Here is a 13,295-nt window from a genome sequence, read left to right as displayed (position 1 = left end):
TGTTTCTCCTCTCTTAAAAACATAAGAAAAGCCCTGCTGAATCGAGCCAGCATCGTGGTCTCATGATAGCCAACCAGACCGCCCCCCCTTTTAAAGTATATCTTTATTGATTTAAAATAAATACATTTATGGGAAAACTGACAAACAAACAAATAATGAAGTCAAACAAACAACCACAATATAAGAAGCAACAAAATTAGTATAACCAGATATAAAATACAGTCAGATTAATTGGAAGTCATTTTTAATTTCTTTCTTTATAGGTTTTATAATTGATTTCAGTATCGGGAGTATAAATGATGTTAGATAGCCAACCAGATCCCTATGGGAAGCCCAAAAGCATGACCTGAGTGCAACAGCACCCTCCCCACTTGCCGTTTCCAGCATAGAATCATAGCATTGTAGAGTTGAAAGGGGTCACAAGGATCCCCTAGTCCAGCCCCCTGAAATGCAGGAATCTTTTTGCCCAGCCTGGGTCTCGAACCCATAACCCTGAGATTAAGAGTCTTGTGCTTTATTGTGCTTACTGCCTCAGACAGTGGAAGTAGAACATAGCCATTGTGGCTTCACGAATATGTCTAATCTTCTTTTAAAGCGAATATGTCTTCACGAATATGTCTAATCTTCTTTTAAAGCCATCCATGTTGGTGGTCATTACTATGTCTTATAGGAGTGAATTGTTCAACTGTGCACTTTGTGAAAAACTGCTTTGTTTTGTTTGTCCCGAATTTTCCAACACTGGATGTCCCGAATTTTGAGTATTATGGGAGAAGGAGAGAAACCTTTCCCTATCTGTTTTCTCTACACAGTGCATAGTTTTATATACCACTTCCATGTCCCCTCTTTCTTCCCTTTTCTCTAAACAAAAAGTCCCACATGTTGCAGCTATGGATTGCGGGGGGGGGGGGGGGGGGAGAGATTTGATTCAGTTCACAACTAAAGGTCAGTCTACCCAATCCACACCTTCTGAAACAAATGCAAACCAAAACACAACCATCGTTCAAAATTAGTAGTTTTCCAAATTCTGCAATACATTTCTCCAGCCAATATGTACCAAAACATACTAAGGTAAAGTGTGCATAGAATGCATATATGTTAGTGAAAATCATGTGCAGAAATGCATTTTACTATGGGAAATGTAAATATTAGGGAAAATAAGCTGTGCAAAAATGTGTATATTGGGCAAAAATGCATACAATACCTTAGGAGGCACTTATACTGAAATCCTGGTTCATTTTTGTAAGGATTTTAAAAGAATCATACTGCTGTGGTAGTGTGGAGAACTGAACTTTTAAGATAGGAGGAACAAGAAACTGAGAGAAACTAAAAATAACAGAGTTGCCCATTCCTATTTGCAACCTTTCCTGATAGGTGAGTTGCTCCAGCCTGTTAATCATTTTGGTTGCCCCTTTTCTGAACTTTCTCTTGGCTTGTAGTTTTCTAATTTGTCTTTGTTTTGCTCTTTCCCCCCCCCTCTATAATTGGAACTTTGCCTCCTCTTTCTACGTCAACTCCTTTTTCTGTTATGGTGCTCCTTCTGCTTGCAACAGCCAATCTCTTATCTTTCAGACCTCCTCTCCCTTTTCAAGTTCTTCCTCAAAATTATTGTCTTGATAAGGTGTTTTGTGAACCATCCTACCATCATTCTTCCTGCTCCTCCACAGTCATCATACTCAGTCCTCAGAACTCACAATTCCCTGGCCCCTCCTTCTCCCATCTTTCTGATAATGCCATTTCCTTTTTAGAAATGGTCCCTGCAAAATTCCAAAGCTAAACCTCTTGAGCTGAAAGTCTAAACCTCTTGAGCTGAAAGTGGTAAGCAAATGGAAAAAAGCAGCACTGGAGTTCAGAGAAGGGGTTACAGTTTGAAACTGGAGATATATAACTGCTTTGTACAAGGAAACTTCCTGCTTCTTACTACAGTATATTGTTAACAACAGCCATAGTAGTGGTGGTGGAAGCATATACATAAAGGCTCCTGACTCCTTTGGAGCAATCCTTTTAGAGGATGCAACAAGAATGGGATAGGACTTTCAGTCTTACTCTACTAACTCAATGTGTTCCAGAAGCTGGCTGCTGTTGAATGAAACTTGTGTGGTTTTCTTCTCTTCTGTCCTTTTAGAAGCAAGCTATTGCCTAACGGGGGAGTCTGAAGCTGCTGATGTACTTCCTCTCTGTTTCAACCACAAAGGATATTTCAGACAAATTTTGATTTTGAAACGCAATGATAAGGAAACAGCTTGGGTTCAGCGGGTTGAATCTAGACTTATCGTTATGCTTAGAATGACTAATTTATAGCGCAACCCTAGGCATGTCTTCTGTGGAACTTTCTCTCTAGTGAGTGTGCTTAGGGTTTCAGTCTTAAGTTCCATTGATTTCAGTGGGTCTGCGCTAAGCATGACCAAGGAAGCGATTCTAACTCCCATTCCTGCTGGGAAAAACACTTCTCCATCCACTGGCCTGCTGCTCATGGCAGCCATGGCAAAAAAAGACAAGACGGCAGTAGGATCGAACCCTATCTGGAAGCAATCACTGCACCAGTGGCAGCCAGCAGGAGATTGGCTAAGCTGGATGAAAGGACACCTAATCCACATACACCCCTCACAGCCTGATGTATGGGGGAACTGAACCAGACAAGCCATTGACCAAAGCCAGCAGGCTTGTCTTAAGTTCACCAGGTTTATCTACCATCCTATCCCATTTGCCACATCTTTTGAAGAAGGAGGAGTTCCAGAAAAGCATCTCACCCATATTAATCACTAAGCTTAAATGTGCCATTGCAACACCATGAGTTTTGCTACAGCAAACAATCCACTTTTCCTTTGTCGGAGGCTCTGCGCTGGAAAGGGTTCCCTTACAGAGGACATAATGAGGGATTTGCATGTGTGGTGGCAGGTTTCCTGCTTTAAAAACTACCCACCAACTCACCTTTCTGTCTGCCCCCTTCAAGACTTTTGACAGTGCTATATGAGGTTTCTCCTTTAATTGATTTGTGGGATTTCTGTTAATTTCTGGAATGGCACAGGTACTTCCTTTTGCTCTTTGCTCTCTTGCTACAACAGAGAGGGTTGTGTTACTACAGCCATCAAGAGAATGTGTTTGTGTGGGTATATATAAAATACATATGTGTGTGTGTGTATGGGCATGGCCAGGATTTTTATTAGGGAGGGCCAGGCTTTCTGTGTGTGGGGGGGGGGGAGAACCTCAGATTTGTATTGATTTGGGGGAGCAGCACCTCCCCCCCCCCCTTATGCCCATGTATGTGTCTATGTGTGTAAAATCAGGGAAAGGTTGGGCGCGGAGACATGACGCTGTGACGGACAGAAAGAAAAAACCAAAGTGCTTCCTTCCATACGCTTTTGACCCCAAGTGCCCAGAAAAATCTGCCCAAATCTTTCCACAAGTATTTTTATTTATCTATTTGATTCAGGGGCGCAGCTGACCCCTCCCGACCCCTGGCTACTCCCATGAGTATATGTGTGCGTGTGTCTACACACACACACGTGTGCACGTACGTGTTTGTGTAGAGATATATTAAAATGTGTGTGCATGTGTGTAAAATCTGGGAAAGGTGGGGCGGTGGAGACCTGGCACTGTGACGGACGGAAAGGACAAAAAACACACACACCAAAGCCCTTCCTGCTTGTCCTTCCCCTCCCGCGCGCGCCCCTCTCTCCTCCCCACGCGAGCGGGGCTGAATGCCGCCCGGTCCGGCGGCGGATGACATCACCGCCCCCTTTCCCGCCCACGGTGACTCACCCTCACTCACTCTCTCTCTGTGGCCTTTCCCCGCCCCTCCCTGTGACTCGGCGGAGGGGCGGGGCTTCCCTTGAAGCGGACGGCGATGACGTCAGCAGCGCCTGGGGAAGAGAAACTTAAACGGAGAGAGAGGGGAAAGGAAAGAAAGGGAGGGGCAGAGGGCGTGGTTTCGGAGGCTGACAGCATCGGGGCGGGGCGAAGGGCGCGAGGCAAGTCCGTTTGGCTCAGCGGGGAGGCAGTCAGTTGCGCGCGGGAGCGAGCGGGCTGCAGCAGGAGCAGGAGTAGCAGTAGCGCTAAGCGGGAGGCGGCGGCGGCGGCGGCGGGGCGAGAGCGAGCGAGCCCGAAGGGAGGGGGAGAGAGGAAGGGAGAAGCGGCCGCCGTCAGGGGAAGAAGCGGCCTGGCAGGCGAAGAAGCAGCAGCAGGAGGAGGAGCGGGGGAAAGGAGCGAGGCAGAGGGGGAAGGAGGCGGGTGGGCGTCCGCCTGAGGGGCTACGTGAGGGCAGCCGGCGAGTGGGAGGGGCCTCCTCGCTGCCGATTCTTCCGCTGCTCGTGTTGAGGTGGACCGACTCCCTCTCCTCCTTCCTCCTTCTCCTCCTCCTCCCGCGTGTGGCCCACGGCGGGGATGGCGGTGCTGGATCTCGCCCTGGAGGGTCTCGCCATCTTCGGGCTCATCCTCTTCCTGGTGCTGTGGCTCATGCACTTCATGTCCATCATCTACACGTAAGTGAGGCCTCCCTCCCCGGTGTGAGGGTCTCTCCTCCGTTTCCACAAAAGGTGGGAAGGAAGGAAGGGGGGAATTTGGAGTGGTGCCAAAATATTAAGGGGTGGGGGTCGCCCAGGTAAGTCCCGCCCTGCATAATCGATCACAAGGCCACACACCATTTGAATGGCAATGGTCATCCCCTTGTATGTGGTGGGGGAGGGCTCTCTGGCTCCTTCAAATATTTTATTTGGGGGGTGGGCGAAGGTGGAAATGTGCCCCCAGGCTCCTATGGGGGCGATTGAGGTTTCTGGATCTCGGTGTGCTTGCCCCCCCCCCCTTCAGAAACCTCCGTGCATTCTTCCTCCCTCTCTGGTTACATAGCTGAGGCACCTGCTTCGCCCTGCCCTGCCCAGCCCATAATACTGATAAAGGCATGAATGTTGCCCTGTAACCATAGGCGTGTCCCCTTGCCTTGCCAGTCTATTGTGTTTTTGGCCATTGCCGAAACTCACCCGCTCCTTTCATGTGGGTCCTGGGGTGCAGGGTGAATGAAATATTGGGGAGAGGTAAGCTCCGCCTGCATAACTGATGTGGTGCATGCACACCTTTTGAACGACAACACCCATCAACAATTTTATTGGGAGGTGGGCCAAAAGGACCTTGGGGCCCTAGGAGTTGGGTCCTATGGCTGTCCCCCTAAAGTGCCACATACCTCAAGCCGGCTTTCTCCTCCCACCTTCACACGCATGCTTTGCACACACCAATGAACCTCGCTTGTGTTCAGTGTATCTGTAGTCGCGCTGTCCCTTTGGATTAACGTAGCCTGTGCTAAGCAAGAGCAGAGGAACAAGTGGAGTGCCAGCTACAGAGTTGATGCTGATAGTCATAATCATAGTCCCTTTCAGTTCGTCTTGTTTGCCAGCTCAGCTCATTCCTGTATCACAATGTACATAGTTATTTGAACCTGTTCCTTATGGCGTCTGTCCAGATGGCCACCTACACAGTTGCCTTTATTGCAGTGTAGGTGGTCTATGCATGTGAATTTCATAACGAACATTTTTATGATACTGTGCTTTGTTGTTCACCTGTCTTACCTATTTAGAGGCAATGGCTATGGAGCCACCATGGCAGACTTTGATGATCAGTGCTCAATTGCAAGCCTACCTCTTAACTCCCATTTCAAAATGCTTATGCTGTTCAGTGGAATTTTATGTTGTTATTGTATCGGTAGCCTGTCTTTCCTCCTAGATCCTCAAGGCAGTGCCTGTATTCATCCCCTCTTTCAGTAAAGGCTATAGCTGACAACTTGTTTCTGGTTTCCTTGTTAGTGCTAATATTGCAGGCATGTGTGTGTTCTTCACTCTTCATTATAGTCATATAATGCTCTTAATGTTCACTGCAACCTTGCATGGATTCATTGTGCATACATACATTTACATTCTCTGAAGACAGGTGTTCATTGTCCTTCTATGCTTACTTCAGCTTGTACAAGCAAAGTGTGAAATAGAACAAATGATTTCAAAGTAGGACATGTTCTGCTTCTCAGTGAGGAGCCAAAAAGATGTGACAGTGCAATGTTATATACTGTACATTACACCTTTTTTTGGCTTATCACCAAAGAGATTGCTACTCATAGCTATGTTGCAGTGGAGGTGTAAGCAAATATTGGAATATTGATATATTATGGAATTAATCTCATATTGTGAGAAAAAGTGGCTAGAATATTTTATGAGGTAAAATATGTTTTGTTCTTGAGAAACTGATTTGGTGGTGTGTTTGAGGAAGAAAATAGCATATAGGAAAAAAGATTGAGAGATTACTATTTGTTAGTGTTGATTCTTACTTGAATGAAGCACTGCATTTCTCATGCCTGCCACTAATTACTACAGATGGATTCCTGACTTACACATGATGTATTGAAATGAATCCAGTGTCACTAAGGTTCTCTTGTTTGACCTTTTTGGGGACTATTGAAAAATTATATGGCTGTATGTGTGTGTTTACAGGACTGAAGTAGTAATGATTTGATAATAAAGCAATAATTAGTTTGGAACTGTAAGCCTATTTATGAGCCTTAATACTGTGATTGTGACAGATCTCTCTGGTTTTCCCAGGAAGCCTCCGGATGTAAATGCAATACACCACACTCCTCTGTACTCTGTCATAAACTTTAGCGTAAGGAGTGTCATCCTTCTTGTGCAACAGAATTCTGCCTGTGCAATAAAATTTCTTCTTCTGCAGCCTCCTGTGCCTCCCAAATTTGTTTTGCAGGGTTAGGGAGGCCGCCAGAGGTGATGGGGGGGGGGAGGGAGGGATGTCTTGTTGCAGCCTATGGTGTGTTGTTGGCTGTTGCCTTAAAAGTGCTGCCAAAGCTTTCTCTCTTTTTTCCCTTTTGGTTTGCTAAAAACTGCTGTGAAAGGCAATAGGACTTAAGCTGCAAAATTACAACAGGGTGCCATTAAACAGATCTGCTAATTATGAACTTTTTTTTGGTGTGGTGTTCATAGGAATGAAATGTTCCTTTTCATTTGGTATGTATGGCACACTAATAAAAGTTAATGCACTGTGAACAAAAATATCCATCATCATCAAACATCTTGGATGACTCCAATTATCATGCAGTGTACAGCTGCAGAAAGCAGTTGAGGAATTGCCATACAAACAACTATGCCAGTGAATTTGTTACTCCCTCTTTAGCATGCTTGAAATTTCCTTGAGCTGCATGGTGGTTATATGAGGGCAGGTAGCTGCTAGCATACTAGGTTTGTGTAATGCACAAAAATAAACTTGTGCATGAAAATGCATATGTCCCTGTATGTCTGAGTATTAGTACTGACCTTTTACTGTTAAATGATTTGCTTTCAATGATTATTAGTTCTAAAGTCCTGTCAGTGACTTCTTCAGCAGTTTATCAATCAGTTTTAAAGTTAAAAACAAATCTGCTACTGCTTCTGCTGAATTTTCTTTAGGTCTACAAGGAAGAAACATATGCACAATGTTTCCAGAAATAATGGTTGTTGCAATAATACAGCCAAGTACTGTAGCAAAAACTGTATCTTATTTGAACACCTTTAAGATAATTTGTAGCATAGCACGCTCATACTATAATAGCTAATGGTTCTATTATAAAATGGATAAAGTTGTTGTTCAGGTGTAGGGCAATGGCCTAAAATGGGTATGTAATGCTCAAGGAATAAAAATATTGCCTTCTAATACTTGTTTTAAATGCTTTTCACATATTGAGTTATATAGTGGGTCTGTTCGAAATTGTGACTCTTTCTATACTGTATGTATTTAGATGTATTATCTACCCTTTTGATCCTGCATTTTCTAAATATCACCCCATTTTGGAATTCTTTTAATTTGATATTAATAGTGTATGGATTGTGTTGTCATTAAACAGCATACCGGTAATCGGGAGACCATGCTTGCAGACATCATAAACACAGCCCTATAAGCTGCATTTAAAACCACCATCATACAGTTTTGTGCACTTTAAGCTACAGGATGTGTGCAAGTAAAAATAGGGTTGTCTTTATACAGAATTCCTTCCATGTAACACTATGATTCACTGATAATGGATTGGGGAAGTGCTTGAATTAAAACAAAATATGGGACAGGGATACTAAAAAGACAATTGAATACTAGAACACTCATCTGTAGTCCCTCTGTAGGAATGGATACACTCCTTTGCTCTGGGTCTCTACATGCATGCTGATCAGAAGCGCTTGCAGTACTGATCTGTTTGGGATATGAGGAGCATCCCACTTATCCCCCTTCATTGATGTCAGAGCTGACTATACATTGGGGTGATAGTAGCTCTAGTTCCAAATGAGTACACCCCACCTTTAAAAAATAATAGTGAAAAGTGGCTAGTAGTGATTACCGTCTACAGCAGAATAGTGTTAAGGGAAGGTGGTTTACTTAATCCTTTCTCTTAAAGGTAAAGGTAAAGGTACCCCTGCCCGTACGGGCCAGTCTTGACAGACTCTAGGGTTGTGCGCCCATCTCACTCAAGAGGCCGGGGGCCAGCGCTGTCCGGAGACACTTCCGGGTCACGTGGCCAGCGTGACATCGCTGCTCTGGCGAGCCAGAGCTGCACACGGAAACGCTGTTTACCTTCCCGCTAGTAAGCGGTCCCTATTAATCTACTTGCACCTGAGAGTGCTTTCGAACTGCTAGGTTGGCAGGCGCTGGGACCGAAGAATGGGAGCGCACCCCGCCACGGGGATTCAAACCGCCGACCTTTCGATTGGCAAGCCCTAGGCGCTGAGGCTTTAACCCACAGCGCCACCCGCGTCCCTAATCCTTTCTCTTAAGGCCATTTAAATGCTCAGTATTATCCCTCAGTTGCTTTTCCCTGTAGGAGAAAGATAGCAGATCTTAGGGTATTTTGCCCTGTGGGGACTGGAGATAAGCAGCTTGAAAGGCATGCAGTTTATGCAGGGGAAAAATCACCTGGAGAGAAAGAGCCCCTAGCCCAAAGGTACTCTGTTCAGGATTGTATTCTCCTGCATCAGCTTCTCATTTAAGAAAAGTGGAGGGTTTATGCTTCACTATATGTATTTGGACAAAAAGCATTTGGATTGCTCTTGCAGTTTTCTTTTACAGTTAATATTTCTCTAGCATTATGAGGTAATTACTGATGGCAAATAAGTGGATGCTGATATAAATCTAGGAGGAAATCCAAATAAAAATGGTAACTCTCCTAGCATTAATAATGCTTGAGAATAGTTTTTAAGGAAGAATAGATTTTTTAAAAACCCAGAATGGTACTTATATTAATTTATCAGACTCAAAAGGCTGTTAATACAGACAGGAGATGCTTCTGAATAGTAAAGCTCTTGAAACATTAAATGAATGTCTAAGGTATTGTAAGAAAGGAAAATGTGCTTCCCTACATAAAATACGTTGAGTTCTGTAATATACTGCAACATCACATCTGAGCATAACATCTTGCTAAGGTGGGACTTGTGAACAGCCCTCTGATTTTTTTCTATAGCAAATACCCCCCCCCCATAAAGGTATTTATGTTCAGTCTAGAGGCTTAAAAGGGGGGATGGGAATGGAGTGAATGGAAGTGAATGAATAACGTAGCAGAGTTTGGTTGCCTACCTTGCACTGCTGGGGGTGCCTTACTGCTATCCTTTGAGCCGATCTGTTCCTCTGTAGCAGCATGTGTTGCTGCTAATAAAAGTTACATTTATTGCACACATACTATGGAAGGAGCTTTATTTGGTGTAGAGGAAGTAGAAGGTGGATAGAGTCTCAGAATAGCATCCAAAGGGCTGAGAGGAGCAGTCCTGCCCATCACCCTAAAAAGTATTGCTGAACAGTTTTGGCCACCAGTGATAAACTCTCCTTGAGCTGAATTCTTACTTGTGTTGAGTAAGCAGTATTGTAGGCTTGCAAATAACTGCCTAGTCCTCTGATCAGCATTAGAAATTAGCCAGGTGTGCTTTGTGACTAGTGTGGGTCCAGTTGCGACCATATGGAGGTCTCTGGATGCCAGGTTGGTAACTGACATCTCCATCTGGCTGGCCTCTCCAGCTTTCTTAAGCAGGTGAGCAGAAGGGCTTATTTATTGCATTTATAGCCCACCTTTTTCTCCAATGAGTACATGGTTCACCCCTCCCCCTCTGCAGTTAATCCCTACAACAACTCTGTGAGATTGAGGCTGATCCTCCAGGTCCTAGCCTGACATGCTAACCACTCTCCCACAATGGCTTCCTAGGGTACTTCTGCTATGGGGCAGCTATATAAATTAAGCAGGTAAATAAATATCGAGAAAGCAAAATGTCCCTTGGAGAAGGATCTGAAATACTTTTCTTGAAGCTTGAATTTGTTTTATTCTGGATTGCTTTATTTGGTGTTTTAATGTGTTGTAAACCAATTTGAGATTTTTTTTCTTTAGAATATAAAGCAGTATAGAAACGAAATGAATAACAATAAAAATAAAAGGTGCCTAGACATTTCATTGTGACAACCACAAACTCTGCTTAGGGTTACATTCGGTGATTAGCTTATATATCTAGTTTCTAATACTGCTTCTGAGGCTTCTGATAATTTTCTCTAGGTGGCCAAGTGGGATAGCTCTTGTGCAGTCCCAGCCCCCCTTGTAGAAATGAGGGAACTGCCTGGAGGATAGTCTTAGTCCTATTTAACACAGATATATCTTCTGGATTAGGTAGATGAGCATGTTTCCCTTCTTGCAAGTGTGAGAGAAATAACTAAGTGAGTTCTCTTTAGAGTCTCTCCTGAAGATTGCATAAAGGGCTTGCTCCCTCTGTCTATTCTGGGCTGTGGAAGATGGGGATGTTTTTACATGGTTCCTCCAGAATGGAGCTCCATTTTAAGTAGAATTCTGCATACAATATGCCAACTGGCAGGACTGTCTTCCTTTTCCATCCCTGCAATAGGAACAGAAAGAGGATGCAATTTCTGCCAGACCCACTTGTTCACCCAGTCAGACAGACACAGAGGAGCTGGCTGCTTTATTTCTTTCTGCCTCTCACCTCCTGCTAGAGTGAAAGAGACAAAAAGGCCTGGATGGCTATGTTTTGCTTTCTGTCTCTTTCCTGGTAGTAAGAGTAGAAGGCTGTACACTCTCTCTATAGCAGGATTATGCACTTCTGGCATTTCCATTCCTTCCTGACTTCCCGTGTCTTCTAGGATGCTTTGGCATAAGAGAGCAGCATATTTTCAGGTTTTATTGTACAGTTTCTATTTCCTTCTGAGACAGGGTTATGGTTCTAGTTATTTCTGTTTTTCTACTGCTGAGCTAATGGAAGTTTTGGAGTTTATTTACACCCATAAAGGAGCATCAGGGAAAGGTTGAACACTCTTGCTCAGCACTATTGCTCCAGTCAAATTCATACTCTTGTGGCTGCTTTCAAAGTTGTTTCTAAATGCATAATTAGATAGCTGATTTTGCTCCCACAGATTGAGCAGTTTGGCTTTTAGCTCTCTCCTAGTGCATTTTGGTGTTTTCCTTTTAATGTCATTGTATAGTTTTTACTGTCTGCAAATCTATCCAAGATTAGGTGTTTTTTAATTTTTTAAAAAAAGATAATCTTAGATATTACACTTCATTTTCTAACTTTTACTCTGCAAGTCTGGCAAGCATCATTTAATTAATTCAACAAGTTATTGGTAAGGATACTGAATACCATTGAATCCTTAATATTCCCACATTCATCTTTCCCAGTTTGTTGTGTATTACATTCTGTACTTCCATCTTCATGTAATTTTGGTCAGCTCTGTAATTTCTCAAGCTTGCTTATGAGAATGATATCTGGAACTGCAATAAAAAAAACTTACTGGGATCTATGCACATTGTAGGAACTGAATTGCATAATGGACCAATTGTTTTTCCAAGTAAGGTAAATGGGTTAGTCTGCCACATCAAATGGTATTGATTACTAGTATTCACTTTCATCCAGTGTTTGAATATTGAATATTTCCCTGGTATCTTCTAAAGTAAAATAAAATTACCAAGTCAGCAATTTTTGGCTTTTTTTTCTCTTTTTAAAACACTTTTCCTGAGACTCTTTAAGGTATCATATATACATAATAGTGATTCCAATTTAAATGAATTCAGATTTTCCTGATGCAAATGTCCTTATTATTTCATGATCATCTGCTTCTTAGTGTTCTTTTGTAAAGGATGAACCAAAGTAGGTGAGAGTCCACTGTTCATTCTTTTCAGCATTTCAGCTCCCTACAGTTCACCTAACCATCCAGTATATTCTCTAGTCTCTTCCTTTGTTTCTAGCATATTTCTAAACACTTTAAACACATATTTTTAAACACTATTTTTAAACTTTGGCCTTTGGGTAGTGTAATACTTTTTGGGACGATATTTTCCCACTAGATAAATCCCAGTATTGTACCATTCTTTCCACATTCTGTAACATTTTCTCTCTCTTGAGATAATTAAAAAGATTCCAGTCCTAACTGCATTAGTTTTATGCTGTAATTTTACATGTGGGTATAATTTAGCATATGCAGCTTTAAATATAGATTTATTCAAAACCTGGCAGACCTTTTGGAAACAACTTATACAATAACAATATAATTTATATAGTGCTTTCAGACATTCAGAATAGCTTCACACGCATTACTAAAATCCCATAAGATACATTACTGTTACTATCCCCCATGCTGCAAATCGGGAGAGGAGGTTGAGAATAGTGGCTTGCCTAAGCTCCCTAGTGATTTCACTAGGGACTTCCTCATTTGCATGCACCAGCTCTATGGAAAAATATTATAATGAAGATGAGCTTGTTTTCTACAGAAACCTGCTGCTTAGGAAGATTTTTAAAATGGAATTTTGCTTGCATATTTCATACACAAGTACCCTCAGTATGATCTACTTACCAGAATATCAAGAAGCAGTATAGGGGCTTTAGAACAATATTTTGGAGTTTGCAAACCTCTGTAATACCATCCTAGGCTATTGGTGTTATGCAAGTGTAAAAATTTCAGGGGGCTCAGTTTGGCTGACAGTGTGTTGAGATGCCAGATTCTATTATTCTACCACTTGACATGTTTTATATCTATGCCATTCCTTTTATATCTCATATGTGCACCAAAGTTGCATGAAATAGCTGTTGTCTTTAAATATCAACTGGAGAGTTGCATTAGATCACATCAAGGGCTAACATGACCCCATAGGCACTTCTTCCCTTTTTGGAATGCTGTGTCCTCAGGCTGTAACACAAATTGTTTCTGAAACTCTCCTGGGCTCTTTTGAACACGTCTCTCTTTTCCAATATAGGTGCGGTTAAGAAAAGTGCACCTGTGTACACTTGTGTCTGTTTTGCTATTTATAA

General features: G+C 42.8%; 2 protein-coding genes across 2 annotated transcripts in view; one reads left to right on the top strand and one right to left on the bottom strand.

Moving 5' to 3' along the window:
* Positions 1-13,295, bottom strand: part of SHOC1 (shortage in chiasmata 1) — a 255,104-nt gene that overhangs the window by 115,046 nt on the left and 126,763 nt on the right. The gene's annotated exons all lie outside the window — the stretch shown is intronic.
* The window catches only part of UGCG (UDP-glucose ceramide glucosyltransferase), a 33,050-nt gene continuing 23,697 nt past the window's right edge, over positions 3,943-13,295 (top strand). The window contains exon 1 of the mRNA XM_083420413.1: positions 3,943-4,478. Coding sequence (XP_083276539.1) covers positions 4,381-4,478 — 98 coding nt within the window. The 5' untranslated portion in view covers positions 3,943-4,380. The remainder of the gene's footprint in view (positions 4,479-13,295) is intronic.

This window comes from Podarcis tiliguerta (assembly GCF_965153285.1).
Source record: "Podarcis tiliguerta genome assembly, chromosome: 17".
Lineage (NCBI taxonomy): Eukaryota > Metazoa > Chordata > Lepidosauria > Squamata > Lacertidae > Podarcis > Podarcis tiliguerta.
This window is presented reverse-complemented; position numbering and strand designations above follow the sequence as displayed.